The sequence below is a fragment of the Lissotriton helveticus genome, chromosome 8 (genome assembly GCF_964261635.1).
Source record: "Lissotriton helveticus chromosome 8, aLisHel1.1, whole genome shotgun sequence".
In the NCBI taxonomy this organism is placed as follows: Eukaryota; Metazoa; Chordata; class Amphibia; order Caudata; family Salamandridae; genus Lissotriton; species Lissotriton helveticus.
Genome location: NC_136069.1, coordinates 970,686,731 through 970,711,690, shown reverse-complemented (window position 1 = coordinate 970,711,690; position 24,960 = coordinate 970,686,731). Strand labels below are relative to the sequence as shown.

At 44.5% G+C, this 24,960-nt stretch overlaps 1 protein-coding gene across 1 annotated transcript in view; it reads left to right on the top strand.

Moving 5' to 3' along the window:
* GUCA1C (guanylate cyclase activator 1C) overlaps nt 1-11,733 on the top strand; it is a 485,830-nt gene extending 474,097 nt beyond the window's left edge. The window contains exon 4 of the mRNA XM_078656103.1: nt 11,160-11,733. Within this exon, the coding sequence (XP_078512229.1) occupies nt 11,160-11,290 (131 nt within the window). The 3' untranslated portion in view covers nt 11,291-11,733. The remainder of the gene's footprint in view (nt 1-11,159) is intronic.
* The last annotated feature ends 13,227 nt before the right edge of the window (nt 11,734-24,960 follow it).

Genomic DNA, 24,960 nt, shown 5'->3' with positions numbered 1-24,960 from the left:
TTTCCAAACCTACCCCAGTCAATCTGCCTAGGTCGTTTCCACCACAGTACACAATCATGAGGTCAGAGTGTTGGAGATGCCAACAGGTTTTAACTAAAGACAACAATTGGTGCTACTTCAATTCTCTCTGTCCAAACCATTTAATGTCCACATTTTGTAAACCAAGGTCTACGTCAATACATCTCTGTTCTGCATAACTCTTGCACCAGAAAACATAGCTATGTCCTACAACCCACACTAGCATTTTTAAGGTGTGGCTGGAAGGTATGAAAAGATGTCTGTAGTTCATGCAATTCCTTCGTAGAATAAGAGATATGTTTAAAGATAGGGAACAATTTTTTTTCACATACAAAACTATACCTGATTGGGAGATGAAATGCATTGTTTTTTAAAGTAGGGTCTACATTTGTTTTTTGGAAAAGCATCTTTGTGATTGGTTAAGAAAAACAGTTTGAACGTGGAGTACATATTGTAGGATAACATTTTCTCAACTCAACCACACCTGCTACTTGCATTTGGAATGCAGTGTTTGAACTTAAAACAATCGTGAACTTGTAACCTGCAGGTGTCGTTAAATGTTAAAGAATATGTTGCAGAAAAATATCGTTGGGTTTAAAAAAATTGCTGAACTTTTAACCTGCACATGTTGTAGAATGTTCTAGAAGGTGCGTTGATAGAATACCTTGCACTTCTGACTTGTATGTGTCCTTGAATATTAAAAAAACTGTGTATATGGAAAATTAGAAAGACAGTTATAGAGACAAGTTTTGAAACCTAAAAGAATCAGGGAACTATTCTAATTTGTTCTTTACATGTATTTATGTGAGGAAGAGCAAAATTATAGAAACAACAGCACCAGGAAGAGGAAAAAGCATCACGGGGGGAGATGGGCACAATGGCACACATGTACAATCAAATACAGCACAAGTTTTAAGAAACAATGGTCAAAATGAAACGCACCAACAAGGAGCATAAGTCACACAACCTGGCAACGTCACACCACTGAACGAGCATAGAAGTGAAAACCACACTGCATTCATACAGGATGTATAAAAAGGCCGGTCGTGGGTGTTGTGGGATGTGTGCGACTAGGGTCGTCATGGATGAAATGGCCAGCACGTGGCACATGGGTGGGTTAACTGTGTGTTAGATTGCCAAACAGCTGCTCCTCCCTCCCACGAGCCTCTACCCTTTTGAACAGTGCGCTGTTGCATCACGTATACTTGTACAGCACAGCATTGTAATGCGTATTACAGCATGTCCTGTGGCATTCGAAGTACACCATGAGAGTGCCGTTTGGTGGTGGTGTATGCCACTTTACAACATCGTCTGCTGCGGCCCTTGTGGCAGGCCACAGCAGAACATAGAAACACACTTACCGCACTTCCTGCACAGGGACATGTTCGAGACACCTCGTTTTACTTGCCGGATAGGCACACCCCTGCTCTGACCTGTGTAGGCCGGACCAGCACACCTGTGTTTTGCTTGCAGGAGGATGCGTGCGTAGCTACATGTCCAGGGTCACTGGTAATGCTGAGGTGGCATGGTAACGTCTGCTGAAGACAGCACACTGTGATGTTGCAGGGCATTTGCTTATCATGCTAACACAATGACCAAATGGACACACTTGCTCAGATGCGGGTTTGGGGGGCGTTGGTGGTCCCTCCTGTTGTTGTTGCAATGAGTCTTGTGGCCCTCATGGGTATCCCTGTATCGTGCTCATTTACTCTATGGCACCTGTGAGTGTTCTGGTGTGTCTCTTCACTGTGTTTCTTTTCATGGTGCAGGTAGTCATCCTGCTTAACATCAACAGAAAGCAGGTGTAAAATTCCTGGTGGTAACGTGGGTTATTGGTGCAATTAATTTCGCATTGCAGTTGTGAAAGTTGTGATGTCATTACATCGTGTGCAGAACAATATATGGACTGGGCAGTGTATTCCGTCAAGATCCAGCACCTGAAGCACTAATCCTAATCAATATAAATACAATGAGATTTCTTCATTGATTTTGTGTGTATACTTTAAGTGCAGGCACTACCTCAGTGCAATTCAGTACAGGATTTTAGTATTTAGAATTAATTGCAAAGGTGCACCTCTTGTCTTTTTGCACGGGAACGGCTACTCTCCATTTCCTTATTAGCACTTTAATGCAACTAAAGTTGAGATAAATCTAACACAGTATTAAAAAGTTGGTGCAAACTGCAGAGATCAACAGTATTGCCGCGATAAGTGCTCCAAAAGTTAACACCATGGTGGATACCCGCAAATAACAGTAATAACAACAAGAAAGAGTCACACAACAGTTAAGAAAACAACAAAAAAGGTTTGTAAGTTTTTTTGGTCAAACTTAATTTTTTTAGAAACATACATAAACCATAAACTATTTTCAAATTTTAATAAATCAAATTTAACAAATATAATAGAAAACAACAGGGTGGAAGATTCCTGTGGGGACCATGAATGTCGTCGACAGAGCTTGGAAAATAAAGCACAAAATAAGGACGTGTGTAATGTGCATATCAAAAGACTGCGAGAGAGAAACGGAGAAGGAAAAACAAGCCATAGAGAAAAAGAGGGGGAACTAAAGAAAAGGAGTTAGAAAAGGAGAAGGGAGAGAGAGACAGAAGGAAAGGAATGAAGGGAGTGAGAGAGAGAGAGAGAGAAGAGAGGGAAGTGAGAGAGAGAGAGAGAGAGAGAGAGAAGAGAGGGAAGTGAGAAAGAGAGAGAGAGAGAGAGAGAGAGAGAGAGAGAGAGACTGTCACCTCTGCGCATCGATTATCAAATTATCTGGTGCCATCGGAGTGTGCAGCAGTGGGCGGACTGCATATGCCCGTCAAAACCCCACCGATCCCAGATGTGTTGCTGAGTCCTGAGTCTTGAATGGCAGAGACCACATCACATTGTGTGCGGATCTTGAAGATGTCGCTGAGTCGTGAATAGCGGCGAAGACATCAGCTTCTTCGCGGATCTGACAGATGTCGCTGAGTCCTGAATGGTGGAGACCACTTGAGCTTCTCTGCGGCCCGGCATATCTTACACATCTTGCTGAGTCCTGAGTTTTCAATGGGGAAGAGCACCTCAGGGTTTGGTGCCGCTAAGCATGTGGAACTCAAGTTCGTGGCATGTGGTGGTAGGCTCCTGATGGCCACATGAGTTTGCGGTGGCACTAACCCTATGCGTCTGAAGTGCCAAGGAAATGGTAGGCCGTTGACAGCCATACCTGAGGATGCGACCTTATGTGCAACTTTTTGTGTACTTTTTATAGTTGAGACCCGTGAAGCATTCGCCAGCTAGTCATCACCGACAATAAAGGATGTGACGTTGTCGATCTATTATATTTGCGTGGTCACATGCCCTGTGCCGCATGTGTCGGATGAGTGTGTTGTGTGTGCAAGCTTGCCCTCAGGGAGTGGCAGTGAGATGTTGAGAACTAGAACACTGACCTGGACACCAACAGCGAGTACGCCTGCGACAGGTGGCTATGTGGGGCCAACGTTGGACTAAAATCGGAGTGGCGTGGCATATGACGGAACAGGGCAGGGACAGACACAATGACGCAGACGGTTCGTAGTACTGCATCTGGAAGTCGAGCGGACAGGCCGCAGCTGTCCCTCTGCAAGCCTGGGTCTGAACTGTTCATAACTCACACTACATAAGTATTGAAAAAACATTTTGTGATTCAGTCCGTCAGCTGGCATCTGTCCGAGGCATTGGTGAAAACATATCGGAGTTCTTTCTGTGAGTGATACCCCTTTTAGGCTCCCTCTCCCTATATTAGCAGGTAACGTACCCTCTTCCAACATTACCAACTTACTTGCAACAACCGTCTTGGGCCCAGAAGTATCCCTGTGCGGTTGGACAAAGAAAAATCTTACTCGTGTATAGATTTATGTATAAAAAATGTATTTAAAGAAAACAACAACACATACTACTGAAGGGAGTCTGGTGCTGTGGTCGCTGCCACGATGTTGGGGTCACTGCCTTTCAGGACTCAGGACACAGTTAGACATGTGGGATTTGTTTGTGTTAAATAGGGTTACTGGTACCTGAAGCATTGAGAGTGTATGAGCCTGTGATGATACTTGATGTGGAGGGGTCGCACTGGGAGCAATGTGTCTTGCCTACTGGACTGCGTCATGTGGAATCGGGACTGTATCTGAATTGTGAGGCCTGCTGACCGTAGTGTAGGTCAGAGGTAGCGATGAGGAAGGGCCTACTGCCTTGTGCATACGTAGTGCAGGCTCAGTGGCACTAATTGTTGACAGACTTCAATCTGTAAATACTCCTTGCTAATTGAAGTGAGTGAGGTGCTGTGGTCGTGGCCACGAAGTTGGGGTCACTGACATTCAGGACTCAGTTACACATGTGGGAACAGCTGGTGTTAAAGAGGGTTAGTGGGACTACGTGTTGCCGGCCTTGCATATCGAAATATGCCTCATTGATCAAAGGGAGTGTGGTGCTGTGGTCGCTGCCACGGACTTGGAGTCAGTGTAATTCAGGACTCACGACAGTTACACATTTGGGATCAGGTTGTGTTAAAGAGAGTAAGTGGCACCATTTGTCACTGCCGTTGCATATGCAAGTATCCCTCACTGATCGAAGGGAGTCTGGTGCTGTGGTCGCTGCAAAGAAGTTGGGGTCGCTGCCATTCAGGACTCAGGACACAGTTACACATGTGGGATCGGCTTGTGTTGAACAGAGTTAGTGGCAGCACGTGTCGCCAGCCTTCCATATGGCAATATGTCTCACTGATTGAAGGGAGTCTGGTGCTGTGGTTGACTCATGGACTTGGGGTCACTGCTATTTAGGACTCAGGACACAGTTACACATGTACGCCTGTGTTGAAGACGGTTAGTGGCTCCATGTGTCAAGGGACTTCCACAGTGTAGGTCAGAGGTAGCGGTGAGCAAGGACCCACAGCCACGTGCATACGTTGGTGGCCCCACCGCCTGCGTAGTACAGGTTTACTGGCACCACGTGTCGCTGGCTTTCCATATGCAAATATCCTTTACTGATAAAAGGGTGTCTGGTGCTGTGGTCACTGCCATGCGGTTGCGGTCGCTGCCATTCAGGAATCAGGACAATGTCACACATGTGGGATCGGCTTGTGTTGAACAGGGTTAGTTGGCAACACTTGTCACCGGTCTCCCACAGTGTTGGCCGGAGGCAGCGGTCAGGAAAGGCCTACAGGCAGGTGATGCTGACTTGAGCTGCGCAGATTGGTCTTCTTAACCCATTATAGTCCCTTACATAATTTACATAGCTACTAATCTTGAATTGTGAACTATGTAAGCCCAGTGTAGGGCGCACGCAGCGGTCATGATGGGCGCAGAGACACGTGGCATTGAGCTGCACAGTTAGTGGCACCTGGAGTGTTCGGCGTGTGCATACTCTGCGATGATACGTGGTCCCGGCAGGCTGCACTGGGAGCAATGTCTTGCTTTGATAAAGTCACGTGGTGATGATTTATGGTGCAGTGAGTTAGTAGCACCTGAATTACACAGCGTGTGCGCATCGTGCGATGAGGCGTGGTTCCAGCGCCACTGCATCTGAATTGTGAGCCCTACTGTCCGCAGTGTAGATTGAAGGCAATAGTTAGAATAGACATCGAGGAATGCTTTTTGTAACTTCTTCTTGACAAAATCCGAGGACAATTCTCTCTGCAACTAAAAAAATCAAGGCTGAATTCAATGCTGTCCGCAGTGTAGATCGAAAGGAAGTAGTTAGCATAGACATCAAGACATTCTTTTTTTCACTTCTTCTTGACAAAATCCGAGGACATAGAGTACAGTTCTCTGTGCAATTAATACATCAAGGCTGAATTAAAATTGTGAACCCTGCTGTCTGCAGTATAGATCGAAGGCAATAGTTAGCGTAGACATTGAGGAATGCTTTTTGTCACTTCTTGACAAAATCCGAGGACATAGAGCACAATTCTCTGTGCAATTAATGCATTAAGGCTGGATTCAAGTTGTGAACCCTGCTGTCCACAGCGTAGATCGAAGTCAGTAGTTGGCATAGACATCGAGGATGCTTTTTGTCACTTCTTCTTGACAAAACCCGAGGACATAGAGTACAGTTCTCTGCAATTAATAAATCAAGGCTGAATTCAAGTTGTGAACCCTGCTGTCCGCAGTGTAGACCGAAGGCAGTAGTTAGCATAGATATTGAGGAATGCTTTTTGTCACTTCTTCTTGACAAAATCCGAGGACATAGAGTACAATTCTCTCTGCAATTAATAAATCAAGGATGAATTCAATGCTGTCCGCAGTGTAGATCGAAAGGAAGTAGTTAGCATACACATCAAGGAATTATTTTTGTCACTTCTTCTTGACAAAATCCGAGGACATAGAGAACAGTTCTTTGTGTAATTAATAAATCATGGCTGAATTCAATTTGTGAACCCTGCTGTCCGCAGTGTTGATCGAAGGCAGTAGTCGGCACAGACATAAGTCTGCGGTGCTGTGGCACTGGGTTTGCAGGGGGCTTGTGTGGAGGAGGCCCGGGGTCATGGCGGCAGCCACGTGCCAGGTTGAGAGCCGCAGCTCTGCAGACTCGCTGGTCTTCCCACAAGTGAACCACGCCAAGGGCCTGGCCTATTTATTCATACTCCTACGCTGGAGTGGCATACGTTGGACCAGCCCACTCCGCTTCCGCTACCAGGGGGACAACAACTCAGCTACATGACTGAGATCTTCCCCACTGCCTTAGGTAACATGGTTGCGTCCACTGTGCACTACACTACAAGTATCAATAGTATATCTCCACATGGAGAGGTTTGTGCTTTGCATAGTGAGGTCTGTGCAGCACATCAGCGTTACACTTGGGATTGTGTGCATTATTATTGATGGACGACTTGCCTCCTTCACACATACTTGGTTGTCACATCTCCCAACATTAAACTATTGTGCGAATGAGGGGATATGGTATTTTGGGAAGGTCTGTTGTCCTGTTTTGTGCTGCCTCAGTAGTAGTAGCGGGGTGGTCTGGGGAAGAGCTTCTGGTGATGATGGTGCTGTGTGTTTTGGCCTTTTTGGGTGTCGGAGCTGGATGATCAGTACCTCTATCACGTGTTGCTCTTTAGATGTGGCTGTGAGTTGGGTGTAATTCACGCAGTAGATAGTTGAACTCCTTACATCAGTTAAAGATTGTTATTAATTTGTTACTTCCAATGCGGGCAGGAATGGATACAACCATCGGTAGTTACTGTTACTGTAATTTGCACGGGAACTCCTAGTTTGTATATCATTAACGTTAGTTGTGGCTCTGGTTTGTGGCGATTTTATTGGCGGAAGGTATCGATGGAAGAGTGGTGAGATTTGCAGTTTTCACCAGATTGAGAATGGGATGATAATTAAAAAAAAACAGAAAAAAAGATATGTTTAATGAACATTATAATTAGAAATTAGCATTTGAAAAATCTTTTAAAATTCACTGAAAAAAAACATAGGGTTTACAGACGTTATAGTTAGGAATTAGCATTTAAAAACCTTAGAATTTCACTGAAAAAAAATAGGTTTCAGGGAAGTTATAGTTAGTTGGAGATTTCACTCAAACAAAATGATAGCAATTCCCCTGTTATAGTTAGCTGAACTAACTATAACTCGCGCCACCGCAATGCACTGCTGATGACGTCACCTATTACATCATTCATGATGTGGTCAGTGACATCACTGATGACATCACTGATGACATCTCAAATTACATCACTGATGACATCATCCACATGAAAATCTGATGCACCTTATCAGACCCTAATATATCACTTGATACACCCACTGTAAAATATAGACCATATTTTTCTAAACCATTAGCACACTAATAACAGTTAGTACATATCCACTCACTAATTTTTAGTTCTACACACACATCCACTCATTCACCCATACAGTCACTCATACATATAGTCAGCAATCAATACAGCATTATCATATGCAGTCACATATCTATACAGACACTCACACACCGTCTCTCATTATTAGATTTAATCACACACCTTGTCAGTCATGGAAATAATCAATCACACTTTCATGTACTCACCTGTACAGTTATACACATACTACCTTACTTATTTAAATATATACTAACACATACTTACCGTCTAATACAATAACTGATACAAGCCCCCACTGGTCCATGCAGGCACTCTCACAATAACTCAGTCTTAGATATACTCATTTATATACTCCAACACTGATATATACTGCCTTTTACATATGCAGTTACTCACACATATACTGCTGAGGCATCCATTCACTCACCAAGGCACTCATACACACACTCACCTAGCCATAGCCCTTCAGAGATACAGATTTGAACACATATACACAGTGAATTATCCACTTACTTATCTATGCACAGAGTCATACCCTTCACCCACCCATACAGACACTCAGGTGCCAATACAGATACTCAGACAAGCAAGCAATAGCTAATATAGATCCTCATTTAGTTTGCTAACCAAACAATGCAAGTGCTTACACACCAACTGACAACCTAAACTGTGTGAATGTCTGTATCAATTGGTAACACATGTATTAATGAAGACATATTTAATCACTCACTTATACAATCAGTCGCACACCTACTTAATCATGCATCCTAAGTCGTATACACCCATTCATTGTTCAATACACCTTGGCACATACATATAAAACTTATTTACATTTTATAGAAACACATAGTCACTGGATGATGTCATCAGTGATGTCATTCGAGATGTCATCAGTGATGTCACTGACCATGTAATGAATGATGTAATATGTGACGTCATCAGCAGTGCATTGCGGGGGCGTGAGTTATAGTTAGCTCAGGGGAATTTCTATAGTTTTGTAGAGTGAAAGCTCTAAGTAACTATAACGTCCCTGAAACCTATGTTTTTTTCAGTGAATTTCTAAGGTTTTTTAAATGCTAATTACTAACTATAATGTCTGTAAAACCTATGTTTTTTCAGTCAACATATATAAATATATATTTAATTCTATATATATATGTGTGTGTGTGTTTTGATAATGGTGGTCCAGCACCACTAAAATAGGTCCTCTCTTGAAATTGTTTGTGTTTTGAAAAAACATTTTTTATAATTGTTATTAAATGCTTGAGTTGTATTGTGGGAGGGGGTCAATTTATGCACAGTGTAAATGTAATGCTGTGGAGACTTCTCTGGGTGGAAATGTTGTCTCTTTTATAATATTAGAATGAGATGTACATGACATTTTTTAAACTCCTGCATCAAAATTATGAAGAAATTAATACTTAAAGATTGCAGATAGACTCTCGGAAGATGTATTGGTGATTTGCTTCCCCAAGGGTAGAACTGATTTTTCTCAGAAAAGTTTGCCACAATATATTGGTTTTCTATTGTACAACATGGTGACTATTATAATATGTCTTCTATATTTTTCGTGTTTGCACATTTCACATGATTATACTTGTTGACACAAGATGGCATCTGACATCATGTTCAAGGCTGGTTGCCATCCAAAACACATAGATTTGAAACTTCACTGACACTGAGGGCCCAATTCTGATGCGGGCAGGAAGGGATACAACCATCGGTAGAAGCCCTCCTGGTTGACCATGCTGATGGGCTCGGTCGCAAAGGAATCCAAGTCCGTTTTCCGGATGGCTTACTACGGTGTCGGAGAGCCCATCGGCCATCCAGAAACCCTTCAGTTCTCCCCCGGCTGCCTCTTTCTGGCCAAGAGAGTACGATGGCAGTTTCAACTGCCTTTTTGTGCCGGTCTAACCGGCACAAAAAGGCAGTAGGAAACTGTTTTTGGGAACCCACAGTAGGGCCCCCATGGGAGTGAGTGGCCTGTCACAGGGTGCAGGGATGATCTGCACATCTGCAGTTAATAATGCGAGCATGCATTCCATTCGGAATGCATGTTCCCATTGTTAACTATAGGATTGCAATGAAACAAGGTTAGGTTGCATCCTACTTGCAGCTCTGTAGCCAAAGACAGGAGGTCAGTCGGTTACAGTTCCTGACCAATGTTGGACGGACTCAGGTCCGTCGGACATCGGAATCGGGCCCTGAGTGTTGGTTCCAATCTTTACTTTACATTGTGGAGCTCCTTGGATTTAGAGGCATTGAAGTGGAGACACCAGACTACGGCAACCCCGGTGACCAGGTTTGCGAATCTGCAACCACCAGTGCTTCACGGATCTATACATATTTATTTATTACATACCCAGCTGTTTCTATTTTACTTAGAAGGGGAGAGGAGAGGTGTTTTTTTTCACAGCAATACAAGACAATCGAGCTCTGAAGAAATAGCACTACATACACGTAGGGCGAGCTATGACTACCCCTTCCATAGAGGATGATCCTGATCATTAGTTAATAGGGGATCTGCCTAGTGACCAGTTGAATGAGCTGTGACTTGCTGGTCAACCTATGGAGGTATTTTCCTTGAGCCAGCTATTCCAAAAGCATACATTCACCCGGGCTGTATCCGTTGCAGCTTTTGGCATGTTACTACAGGTAACATATGGGTGGGGCGGGTTGAGTGGCACATAGGCCCTATATTCCAAACTGCCTGCTTTGCCTGATGTTTTTTCCTAATGGTTTAGTCATTAAGAATGTAAAATTCTTTACAATTCTGAACGAGTACTACACATTTACAGTTTTATGCTGATTGGTGCTAGCCTTCCATCAGCCAAAATAATTGGTCTGTAATATAGAGGGAATCTATACCCGCCCTTTGAAACTCAACCTGCTTTCTGTCTTTTTTGAATCAGTGTCCAGTTAATGCACTGCTGGGAGACTGGGATGAGAGTGTGTGGCTGATTGTTGGAGAGGGCGGAAATGTGAGCCACAAAGGGGCAGCCACTTAAAATCCCGTTCCAGCACAACATCTTTCATTATGGAGACAACAGATTGTGCACGTTTTGATGATCACCATGCAAGACATTATTTAGGGCGACTTTCTTAATAACTGGGCCACAAATCCTGATTCAGTAGCAAAGAAAAATTATTTGATTAATGACTATAGCAGTTGCTTTTATAATGTTTAGGAAGTAAAGTAAAGCAATCATTTCAGTTAAAAGTATGTTCTGATGGCATGTTTATTGTTAATTTACTTAAATTGTAAAGAAATGTAGAAAAAGGAATGGATTTTTATTTTGACTCAACAATCCTTTTTTACTTTTTAGGTGAACTAACTTTGGATGAATTTGTGACTGGCATAGAAAACGATTCCAGCCTTTTTGAAGTCATTTCACAAAGTTTTGACCTTTCCAATGTACTCAAAATAATACAAAATGGTAGGAGGCGAAGCGTTTGAGATTTTCAACGGTTTCCCTTGAGGAAATGAACATTTGCCTGACATCATAATTTCCAAGAAGAAACTTCAACAGAAATATTTCCTTCATGGGAAGTTGCTTCCTGTCATGTTACAGAAGTAATGTACAATACATGTGGCCTTGAGTAACAATCAAACATTCAGCAATGCAGAGAAAGCACACTGTTGTTGTATTATAACATTATTTTTTTACTGTTACGTTTTCAAAAGTAACATGGAATTTAATATTTAACATAATATAAGAATATTTTAGTTGTGTTTTGCAATGCGACATCACTGCCAATTAAGCACACATCAATTGTATCGTAGGGTTCTAGGTTTTCAGGATGTATGATGCTATTAAAAGAATTATTTGAATGAAAATGCATGGACTTTATATTGCAATTTATGTTTACATCAGATAAATCTGCAATAGTAACTAAACGTTAGGGAGAGCCTAACAGAGAAATGTCTTTTACTAATAAAATATATTCATATGAAATTAAATTAAACAATGGTTTGATTTTATTCTATTGACAAATTGGTATTACAAGGGACAACAACACTGAGCACAGCAGAATATTCTTTCAAGTAGCACAAACATGCACACACATCAATACGTAAATACCAATTATCCGTACTTAGTAACAAACAGATATTATAATTCTTGCAACAGCAAAAAAAATAAAAATTCATGATCAAATGTGACTCCATTTGGCTGCATGTGAATATGCCTTTGAAGTAATTGTGCACTACTTGTACATGTTTATCTCTACTTGTCCCAGCACTTGAAATTAAATAAAAATCTAGGTTACCAGAACTAGCTTAAGTTTACATTGTGGAGTGAGGCCCTTGCATTACAACTCTCACTCCAAAGCAAATACACATAGAAAAAAAATGAATTGTGCTTCCTAAAACTATTAGAGTTGTATTTACTAAAAAGTTGGTGCGCCCTAGCTCCACTGAAGCATGGGTGTTTTCATGCCTCCACCCATGGATTTTGGCTCATTCACAGATTTACAATTACTGTTAGAACTGGGAATGTGTCAAAATGCTACACCTCCCAAGGTGAGGTGACCCTTCATGCACAAAAACCATTGTGCTTACAATGCAGGCACCCTTGCACCATGTTGCAAGGGTGTCTGTGTTGGTGCAAGGCTGCCTGCATTTGTGCTAGGTGCAGGAAGGTGGAATCCGACTGTATGGTTACCCCCACTTTTATCATGGTGTTTTGATGGTTTTTACTTAGTTTGGCTGAGATCCTGCTATCCAGGGTCCCAGCCTATCTGAATTCCTCTCTAAATTGATTGCATGTACAATAGGTACTCTCCAGATTGGTTACTGGGTTACCCTTGTGAGTCCCTAGTATATGGTATTTTAGGTACCAAGGGCAGAGGTACCCCAGAAGCCTACCAGAGGCAGAAGCATGTATTATGCCACCCCTGAGAAGCCTTCCAAATTGGTACCACAGGTCTGCTACTGCAGCCTGGGTAAGGTGGTGTAAGCACCCCTTACTAAGATATAGGTTACCAATATCGACCTTTAAATACAGACACATATAAACCGATAAGTCACTCCTATGGCAGGCCTTGACAATCCTAAAGGCAGAGTGCTTGGTTTTGTGTGAGAGGGTGCCCAAGCATGAGCTGAGCCTCTCTACAGCTATCGGAATCACTTCTCTGTAGCTCTTCTGTGATACAGCCATACCATATACTCTTAAGTGCATTATAACCTCGTGGTAAATGCTAACTTTGGAATGGCTGAATCAAAACATGTCGTGTTTGGTGTCAAACACTGTGGAATCCTACCCCCGCTAGTCCTGGTGGCGCTGGTAGAATTCCACCCTTCTAGAGGGAGAAGGCATGTACACGCTTACCCAACCGGTAATAGTTTAAAAGAGCTCCCGCATCACAAAATGGATGCTGCTGCCTCAGACACGAGTCTGACTTCCTGCTGCTGAATGAAACTCTGGCAGGGGAGGCCTGGACAATATGTTTCCTGTCACAGGGAGGTGTGACCACTTCCCCAGACAGGCTTTAGTGTATTGGGGCAGGGTGGGTAAATTCATAGAATGCTTTTCAGACAGTGCTGGGGGCACACATGGTGTCCCTGTGCATACCCCAGTTCAAACCAGTTGCTCTGGTACTCAGCTCCAGCTCTGGCATGAAATTGAACAAAGGGGAAGGGGTGTAACCACCCCCTCCCCACGTCCTCCCATAGGTGTGACCTTCGAGTTAGTTCAACCCCTAAACTTAGTATAAGTATAGGAACCCAGTCCCTAGGACTTTAGATTACCCTGGACGAAACTCTGCAACATATATCCTGGAACTTCGACATTATTTTTCGACTAGAAGACGAAAGGATCTCCCTTGGGGTCAAGGAGTGACTCCCCTGTTTAAACAGGCACCAAAGAAGCATCTTGCCGGTCTGCATTTCCAAGGCTCCCTCCGGATCCCGAGGGATTTATGACACAGGGCATGGACTTCCAGACATCTCCAAGGCCAACACAAGATCCCAGCCAAGCAGCTTCTCGCAGCCATCACGAGAGGCGTGGGATCGGAACTCCTGGACACTTGCATATTTGCCAGTGCACCTACTTCCCGAGTGTTCCCGAAGTTGTGCATTAGGCTATTTGTAGTCAAAGCAATGAGCACCATCTGCACCGAAGATTGTGGGCCTACACTCTAGGATTGTTCCGTGGGCCCGCTTCTAGCATTTCTGCTTGAGGCCCCTTTGCGAACCCTGGTCCATCGACTGGTGGGTTCCCACGCTTCACCTTCTGCTCCTGAAATCACCCGACATCGGTGGGAATCTTCTTATTGCCTCCCTGGTCACTGGCAGGTGACCCAGATTCTGTCCCCTCTGGTTCTTCAAATCTTCAATACACCCTTGGATCTATCCGGACACTTTTCATCTGGTCGCCTGCAGCACTTCTTTGCAGCTCTCCATAGGAAATGACGCCGAAACCTGACACGAAAGAACCCCTATGCACCCGGCTTCCTTGGGTGAGGTAACACGAGTACTTCAGTGCTCCCGTAGGTCTTGACTCTCGAACTGTCCAGTACTGAAGGGGTTTGTTCCTAGTCCACTCCTAAGTGTCCCTAATCTTTAAAATTCTAACCGCAACTTTCTCGATAGAAGTCAACGGTGATTCACAGCTGTGTTTAGACACTGCACGCATCCCCCGTGGGTCTCCCGCGTCCCTACCTTGGATGGGTCCTGGTTGCCCCTGCGGTTCTACAGGCTCTAGGCCTTGTCTCTATGACTGTAGAGGTACTTATACCACTTTCTTAGTATATGGTTTGTGATGCCCTAGGGTTAAACGTATACTGTGCTAATTTACTGTGTGCCAAATAAGTTTACTGTATGTACTTTTACTTCTAGTCTCATAAAGAGACTAGAGGGATGTGTTTAGGTTAAATATATATATTTTATATATATACCTGGGTGGTTCTCCTTTCATTTGGTCATTTACAAGATTATGGACTGGTAAAACAAGCTGCTTCACATTCCTTCAAGACTTAGCCTGAAGGCTGCTCTCCACAGCTACCGCTAGTATAGCTTTCTATATAGGTTGTCTTTAAACCTACCATAAATAAGGGTCGTTAGGTCTGGTGCAAGGTTCCCACTAGAATAGTGGACAGCATATGCCAGGCCAACTTCTCACATTGGTGTGCAGCGTGTGGGATACCAGCTTGCCATTGTTTTATCAGATAATCTCAGGTGTTTGATCATTTGAAGACCACTAAAGGTACCAGTGGTACATATAATACAAGCTTAAATACAGTAAGATCTACTGAACTTGGGGGCATATTACCAACAACTAGCGATATTTATCGCTAAATGGGCTTAGCGAGTTTTTTTTTATCGCCAAACATCGCCGGATAATATTGCAGAGATAACGTGCTATTAGCAACGTTTATTTCTAAAGTGATAAAGTATCGGGTGATAGTGGCGAAATGCGTGAATATCACTGAGAATACAGCGATATTCACGCATTAACGCCAATAGGATCTTAGCCATAATATCCACCTCCCATTGGATATAATGGCTAAGAAATGGTCTGAGCAGGCGTTAGCTTTTGGAGATATTCGCGCTTAGCGCGAATATTTCCATCGTTACCCCTGCGTTGATAATAGGTGATAGCGATGTTAGCGACTGTTTTTACTCGCTAACAGGTTGGGTACGCCCACTTTGCATGTCATTAGCGATAAATATCGCTGACATGCAAAGCAGGCCCCAAACTGCTCGCTATCGCCTCAAAGCTGTCGCTAACATCAGTTAGCGACAGCTTGCTAATAGGGCAATATAATTATCGTCGCTTAGTGGCCGAAAACGTCCGCTAAAGCGGCAATAATCTAATATCGCCAGGCTTGGTAATATGCACCTTAGAGTTGTGTGTTAAGGGCTTAAGCACACCCTTTCTACAACTCAAGAGAGGTTTAGTAGGTAAACAAATAGTATAGGTAGTGCATACACCACAGCTCCCTAGTATTGACTTGAAGGGCAGGTTCTAGTGGATCTCTGCCAGATGTCAGTCAAGTACAGACATCTAAATATGACACATTCCCTTTCCAAGAGTTAAGGGCTCTATGTGCTATGGGGAAATTGAAGCAAGGGCAGAATCCCAATACCCAACACCTCATAGAGGCATTGCTGCTTGATGACTTTAGACAGGCTACAGAGTCTGAAAGGGTAGGCAGTGGGGTGGGTACAGCAGAGGAGGAGGAGCCCAGTGGGTTACCCCACCAGGACTCTGAAGCTGGCAAGGAAGTTGACAATGACCTAGACACCTGTATAATACAGCTTCACCTGGAGAAGAGGAAGGCCAAAGTGGCCCCCACTTTGTCCCACCAGGAAGAGTTGGGGTGTGCCTAGAAGACCCAGATCACCTTCAGTGGAATCTGATCATTCTAGTACTTCTATAGGAACTTCTGTCTCTTCTCAGAGAAGGGACACCTCTTCAGAGAAGAGAGAGAGACAACTGAGAATGGAATAAACTCAGCGGAGGATAAGGAGACAGAAAGTAGCCGCAGAAAGGGAGTCCCTAGAGCTTGAAAAAGCTAGGAAAAAGATGGGGCCAGAGCCCCATCGTGGCAACAACTTCCCTAGTGGTAGGGTAGGGTCTTAGGACCATAGAAACCTTAACAAGATTGTCCCTCCCTATCAGAATGGGGATGGCATCCACAAATGGATAACTGCACCGGAGAGGGCCTGCAACGTACAGAAGGTACCCCAGGAGCAGTGGGCAGCAGTCATGTGGCTCTCCTTTGCAGACAAAGATAGAGACAAGCTTCTCACTGTAAGAGAAGAGGATGCTGAGAATTACAAGGTCCTGAAGAGTGCTATGATTGATGGCTTTGGCCTAACCACTGAACAGTATAGGTCGAAGTTCAGAGACACCCAAAAGGCTCAGACTCAAGACTGGGTTGACTTTGTTGATTGTGCTACAAAGGCTCTGGAAGGTTGGGTACTGGGCAGCAAAGTGCATGACTTTACAGGATTGTACAATTTGATTATGAGGGAGCAGATACTTTATAATTGTCAAAACCAGCGTTTACACCAGTACCTGGTGAACTCTGATCTGACCTCTCCCCAAGAATTGGGAAAGAAGGCAGACAAATGGGTCAGAACCAGGGTAAGGCCTAAGAATCAGGGTGGTGACCAGAAGAAAGATTGTACCAAGTCCCAAAAGAAAGGTAGGGATAAATCTAAAGATAGGTCCACAACAGGGCCCCAAAAATCCTCTGAAGGGGTGGGTCCAAAACTCCTTCCTCTCCTATCAAGAAACCTTATTGACATGTGTGTAAGAAACCTGGCCACTGGAAAACTAACAGCAGTTTTCGCAAAAGCCAGCAATAGGGAAAATATTCCTCCAAGTAACACTCCAATGCCTCCTGTTACTACTAATAGTAATCCCCCCCGTGGTGGGAGTGCACCCAACAATTTGGTTGAGTTTTTTTGGGGAACTAAGGTGGACTCTGGCCTAACCAGGTCCCCTACTGTGATGGTGGCATGGAGTTTGCCAATTTCACTGCTTGTCCCAATACCTTGGGTAAGTACAGACAAGAGCCCCACATCAATGGTCAGACAGCTGTGACCTATAAGGACACAGGGGCTAGTGTCACCATCGTGACAGAGAGACTAGTACCCCCAGAACAGCTTTTGCCGGGGTTCACATACCAGGTGATCAATATTGATGGAGTAAGGACAAATCATGCCATGGTGGTAATAAATCTCAGCTGGGGAGGAGTCACTGGCCCAAAGAGAGTGGCAGCATCCCCAAACTTGCCTGTAGATTGTTTAATAGGCAATGATCTAGAGATCTCAGCCTGGGCTGAGGTGGAAAAAGAGGCCCATTCCAAAATGTTAGGCCTTCCTAAAAAGGTTAGGGGGGATGTGAGGGCCACACCCCAATCCCAGATAGATTTTAGTGTGGTAAAGCCTGAAACTATGGATCCCTCTACTCAGACAGAGAGCATTGGAGAGGAAGAAAACTCTTCCTCCCACCAGACTATAGGTGAGGGTCAGCTTCTTCAGGGAATTGACCCTACCCCTTGTGAGGGAACTGCCCCAGAGGTAGTCAGGCCTGGCCTGGCAGAACCCCTGATGGCAGTGGACCCTTCCAAGGTGGTACCCAGTCTGGAGCAGGTAATCTGCCCCTCTCTACCCTGCTTCAGTCAACCCAGGGCTGCAGAGGTAATGGAGGCCAAGGGACCCCACATGCCCCCCTGACCAGAGGAAGTACCCATCAGCAGATTAGGGGCACCCGGTCTAGTAGCCCTAGCCAGGTGAACATTCCTCAACCCTCTGAGGGATCTCCCTTACCCTTGTGTAGGGACCTCGCCCAGATGGACTCTGTTGGGCAAAGGCAAACCTGGGACCCAGTGTGTCCCTCTAGTGTTCCACCCAAAGGGATCCAACCCCCAGCTGTAGGCAGCCAAAGGTTGACCCTGAGAGCACAGTGGAACTGAGTCATGGAAAGAAAGGCATTTATGGTGGACAGTGATTTGAGGAAGCTGAGCCCAACCTTAGTAGGGCCTCACTTCAATACTCAATCTCAACACCAGCCTCTTACTTTACCAAAACACCCCACTGGCAGTGATTCCCCATGGTGGAGACCCTCTGATACCCTTAGGGTGAGGGATTGCTTAGTGGACCATGAAACAGGGGGTAACCATGCTAGTGCAGGTACTTCTTTATATGGCCACTTAGTCAATATAGGCTCAACTGGGCAAGGCTAGCCTTATCGTTTGGAGGGTGTGTGTAGGAAGGTGGAATCCGACTGCATGGTTACCCCCACTTTTTCCGTGGTGTTTTGATGGTTTTTGACTTAGTTTGGCTGGGATCCAGGGTCCCAGCCTATCTGCATTCCTCTCTAAATTGATTGCATGTACATTAGATACCCTCCAGATTGGTTACTGGATTACCCTTGTGAGTCCATAGGATTTGGTACCTTAGGTCCCAAGGGCATAGGTACCCCAGAGGACTACCAGGGGCTGAAGCATGTATTATGCCACCCCTAAGAAGCCTTCCAAAATTGCTCCACAGGTCTGATACTGCAGCCTGGGTAAGGTGATGTAAGCACCCCTTCCTAAGATATAGGTTACCTATATCTACCTTTAAATTCAGACACATATAAACCTTTAAGTCACTCCTATGGCAGGCCTTAACAATCCTGAAGGCAGAGTGCTTGGTTTTGTGTGAGAGGGTGCCCAAGCATGAGCTGAGCCCCTCTTCAGCTTTCAGAATCACTTCTCTGTAGCTGTTCTGTGATACAGCCATACCATATACTCTTAAGTGCATTGTAACCTCGCGGTAAATGCTAACTTTACTAGGGAGAAGGCATGTACCCGCTTACCCAACCGGTAATAGTTTAAAAGAACCCTAGCCTCACAAAATGGATGCTGCTGCCACAGACACAAGTCAAATTATAAAGTTGGTTAATACATATATCCCCCCAACAGGGATCTCAAGGAAGTCTATGAGTGTTACACTCACTAGCTATCTACTTGAACAAATGGTTGATGATCCATTTGCAGAGTTTATAGTTACGGGAGATTTGAATCAAAATATGCTAGTACCTTTTACAATAGATGATGTCATCCACTCACAAGACCAACAAGGTCTTATCCCAGAGCAAATTATGGACATACCACAAAAAGCTAAGCAAAATAGAACTAGCATACATTTTGTGAAGGATATGGAAGCACTGGGACTACGTATATTAAATGGGAGTTTCAAGACAGACTCGCCTCCAGCATGGACATTTCACGCACAAAAAGCGAAATCACGAATTGATTATACGCTGGTATCACTGAGCATCTTTAATAACATTACTTCGTTCTATCTGAGGAGGTTGGCTGAGAGCGATCACAGCCAGCAAATAATTACTACATTACTCAGAAGCACGAAACATCAATCATATTGGTCAACGCAAGGGCAGGTCGGAACCATAAATTACAGGAAACTAATTTGGAAGCCAAATACAAAAGAACGTACCAGCGAACTAGCCCAAAAGCTGGTAAAGGAATGCTTTCAAGAAAAAACCTCTGGGTCCGCAATTGATAACTGGGTAACTTTTACCTGCAGAATAGTTGGTCCTCACGACGCTTCCACAGAATCAAGGAATAACAACCCATTCAGGAATGAAAATAGGGAAACAAAAAAGAATTTATATCTTATGGTTCAAAAAATGAAACAGTCGCGTAACAAACTCAGGAAAGAGTTAACCAAGCTCCCACACAACAAGGAAATACTAACCACCTTAAAATCACTAAACAAAAATCTGAGGAAATTAATCTGGAATGAAAAAACTAAAGCCAATCATGATCTGTGGACAAAAATTTATCATGCCAGCAATCAACCAAACTCGAGGGAGTTTTGGAACATGATAAATAGTCCTGTACGACCAGATAAAACAGTTGTGTCATCTGTACTAAGTGAGACTGAATGGGTCAACTTTTTGGGAAACCATTTAAATCCGGATCACAAAATAAAGGAAAGATCTGTTTACGTCAGGAAGGAGACATCAAACCTAGAATCTGAAGACGAAATTGAAATAACTCAATCCAAGTGGCTAACCTTATAAAGAGACAAAAGGATGGCGCACCTGGTCCAAAAGGTATCCCTTTTGCCCTTTACAAGGAGGATCCAGGTCTATGGGCAGAACATCTAACTGAAGTCTTTAAAGAAGTAGTTGGGAGAGGGATGATCTCCGAATCGTGGAGAGGATCACTTATATCCCCTACCTTTAAAAAGGGAAATTGGGCGAGGCCTGAAAACTACCGCTTAATAACAATACAAGACACAGACGCAAAATTGTTTGCAGGGATCCTTTTGTCAAGCCTATCGGACTGGGTAAAGGAAAATGAAATCCTCCCGCCTAATCAGACAGGTTTTATTATGGGCCTAGGTACGACAACAAACATCCTAGCCCTATCTGTACTAACGGGTACAGCAATTACAATGAAACAACCATTGTACCTTTGCTTTGTCGATTTTAAATCCGCTTTTGACTGCGTGGACAGAGAAAGACTGTGGGAAAAGTTACGACTGCATGGGATCCCACTTCACCTATTACAGATGATTCATCTCCTCCGTACTCACACCTGGGTGAGAGTGCGGATGGGAAATGGACAATCTCTAACCAAGGAAATACCAACGTTCGGAGGCTTAAAGCAAAGGTGCGTACTTGCCCCGCTACTGTTTAATCTGTTCCTAGCAGATCTGACGGGGATATTGAACGATATAAACGCTCACCCACCTAAGCTTGCAGATAAGCATATATCAAACCTCCTATATGCAGATGATGTTGTCCTCCTAAGTAATACAAAAGTGGGACTACAACGCCTAATAGTGAGATTATCTGAGTATGCAAAAGAAAATAGGATGGTAATAAATGAATCAAAAACCAAAGTAATGGTGATTACAAAAAATGCAAGAAGGAAATACAAATCAAAATTGTTTCTGGGAAGGACACAATTAGACCAAGTAGAAACCTATGGATATCTGGGTGTCATATTTAATGGTAACGGAAACGTTTCACAACAGAACCTTGAAATCCATAGGAAATCAAATGCTTTGACAGCAGCATTTAGGACCATTCAAAAATCCATTAGCAACTTAACTTACCGCCCGTTCCTAAAAGTGATTTCGGCTAAACTGCTTCCCTCCTTAACCTACGGCAGTGAGGCTTTAAATGGAAAAGATGCAGCTATTATCAAAAATGCTATTTCAAAAATGTTTAAAATCCTTTTCCAGTTGCCCACTAATGCATCACAAGCACAAGTCAGACTTGAATTTGGCCAAAATAACCAGCTGTATGCTCGAAAGGGTCATGCAATTAAAGTCTGGTACAGAATAAAAAATGACCAAGACAACTTAATGTCCCAGTTAATCTGGAGAGAAATTAGCGCCAAAAGCAAATCATCCGCTTGGGAATATTTGGACGCGGCCTTGGAAGAATTTGAACTTAGGCCAATTTGGGATTCTGCTGTAACTCTGGCATCATTTAAGAAAATTGTCAACAAAATAACGGACCTTCTATCATTGATAAGCGACAAAGCCAAGTTTTCAAGTAGAAAACATGCATGGCCTATAATGAACGTTTTTTCCAAAAAGATGGCACAGCAATACTTGATTACGCCATGGTCGCTGAAAAGCAAGCACATTTTTATTAAAGCCTGTTTTGGTGTTTTTCCAGGACTATGCCACCTACCACCTTGGAAAAGGCATGAAAAGGACACTATCTGTCGGCTGTGCAAATCTGGCGAGGAGAACATTACCCACCTATTGTGTCTTTGCCCTGAACTGGGAAATGAAAGAGTAACTGTGCTAAAGAGATTATTTAATGAAATAGGTGTAAGATCCTGTAGTCAGGCATTGATTTTATGTCTCTCCCATGATGATATATCTATGAACTCTGCATTAGTAAAATTTCTAACGAAAGTGTGGAAAAAATTAGAACTCCAGGAAACAGAAAATTAATAATTATTTTACTTTCCTCCTTTTAATTTTTTTTTACTGACTATCATTTTGTTTCTTACCTTATTATAACGGTTCTTTTAATAATAATAACTTGATGAGTTGTATCGAATTTTAAGAATTATTAATATTTAAAATGTACATAATGGACTATGGAATGAATTTTGTTTTATTGTCCAATTTTAATTAATCAAACAATAAAGGATATCTATCTATCTATCTATCTATCTATAGACACAGACACAAGTCTGACCTCCTGCTGCTGGTTGAAACTCAGGCAGGGGAGGTCTGGACAATAGGTTTCATGTCACAGGGAGGTGTGACCACCTCCCCAGAGAGGCTTTAGAGTATTGGGGCAGGGAGGGTGCATTCATATAATGCTTTTCAGACAGTGCTGGGGGCACACCTGGTGTCCCTGTGCATTCCCCAGTTCAAACCGGTTGCTGGGGCACTCATCCCCAGCTCTGGTGTGATACAGGATGAAGGGGAAGGGGTGTAACCACCCCCTCCGCAGGCCCTCCCATAGGTGGGACCTTAGAGTTAGTCCAACCCCTAAACTTAGTGTAAGTATAGGAACCCAGTCCCTAGGAATTTAGATTACTCATTATGAAACTCTGCAACATATATCCTGGAACTTCAACATTCTATTTCGACTAGAAGATGGAAGGATCTCCCTTGGGGTCAAGGAGTGACTCCCCTGTTCAAACAGGCACCAAAGAAGCATCTTGCTGGTCTGCATTTCCAAAGCTCCCTCAGGATCCCAAAGGATTTGCGACACAGGACACAGACTTCCAGACATCTCAGAGGCCGACACAAGATCCCAGAAAATCTGAGACCCGCAGCCATCACGAGAGACGTGGAACCGGTACTCCTGCACACCGTGCATATTTGCAAGTGCACCTATTTGCCGAGCTTTCCTGAAGGTGTGCATTGAGCTATCCGTAGTCCAAGCCCTGAGTACCATCTGCATTGAATATTGTGGGCCTACACTCCAGTGGGCCGGCTTCTAGCATTTCTGCTACAGGGGTCCCTTCGCGATTGCTGGTCCGTTGACTGGTGGGTCCCCATGAAGGTAACTCTTTTGTTTATTGGGCTTCCCTGGTTGCTCCAGATGTGACCTGACTCCCCTCCAAAGGGTGAGTCCCTCAGACCTTGCTGATCTGCTCTGAAGCCAATCTTTGCATCCTGCATGGGTTGCTGTTGCCAAGGGTTGTTGGGTCCAATCCGGATACCGATACCGCAGCACTCGACATCCAACGTGGGACAGCTCTAATCCAGCTCCTGGTTGTTGTCAAAACCTCCTGGTCCTCATCGCTGAAGAGCCAAGCATCACCTCCTGATCCTGAAATCACCCCACATCAGTGGGCATTTTCTTGTTGCCTCCCTGGTCCCTGGCAGGTGACCAAGACTCTGTACCCTCTGCTTTCAGGTCCCCATGGATTCTTCTGGACACTTTTCATCTGGTTGCCTGCAGCGCTTCTTTGCAGTTCTCCATAGGAAACGACAACTAAACCCGACACGAAAAGTCACTTATGCACCCGGCTTCCCTGGGTGAGGTAACATGAGTACTTCAGTGCTCCCATGGGTCTTGACTCTCGAACTGTCCAGTACTGAAGGGGTTTGTTCCTAGTCCACTCCTGAGTGTCCCTAATCTTTAAAATTCTAACTGCAACTTTCTCCATAGAAGTCAATGGTGATGTGCTGCTGTGTTTACACACTGCACGCGTCAATCAATCAATCATGAGTATTTGTAAAGCGCGCTACTCACCCGCTAGGGTCTCAAGGCGCTGGGGGGCTGCTACTGCTCGAAAAGCCAGGTCTTGAGTTGCTTCCTGAAGGAGAGATGCTCCTGGGTGAGTCGAAGGTGGGTGGGGAGGGTGTTCCAGGTCTTGGCCGCCAGGTAGGTGAAGGATCTTCCTCCGGTGGTGGTTCTGCGGAGCTGTGGGACAGTGGCGAGGGCAAGGCTGGCGGAGCGGAGCTGGCGGGTTGGCGTGTAGAACGTGAGGCGGTTGTTGAGGTATTCGGGGCCCAAGTCGTGGAGAGCCTTGTGTGCGTGGGTGAGGAGTCTGAACGTGATCCTCTTGCTGACGGGGAGCCAGTGCAGGTCCCTCAGGTGGGCAGAGATGTGGTTGTGTCGGGGGATGTCCAAGACGAGTCGTGTTGAGGCATTCTGGATGCGCTGGAGTATTTTCTGTAGTTTGGCGGTGGTCCCAGCGTAGAGGGCGTTCCCGTAGTCCAGACGGCTGGTGACGCGGGCCTGGGTGACCAATTTTCTGGTTTCAGTGGGGATCCAGTGGAAGATCTTACTGAGCATGCGGAGTGTGTTGAAGCAGGAGGAGGTAACGGCGTTCACTTGCCTGGCCATCATGAGGGAGGAGTCAAGGATGAAGCCCAGGTTGCGTGCGTGGTCTGTGGGCTTGGGTGGGGGGCCCGGAGCAGGGGGCCACCAGGAGTCGTCCCAGGTGGAGATGGATGGGCCGAGGATGAGGACTTCTGTCTTGTCTGAGTTCAGTTTCAGGCGGCTGAGCTTCATCCAGTCTGCGATGTCTTTCATTCCGTCCTGGAAGCTGAATCTGGTGGACTTGGGGTCGTTGGTGAGGGAGAAGATCAGTTGGGTATCGTCGGCGTAGGAGATGATGTTGAGGTTGTGCTTGCGTGCGATGGCTGCGAGGGGGCTCATGTAGACG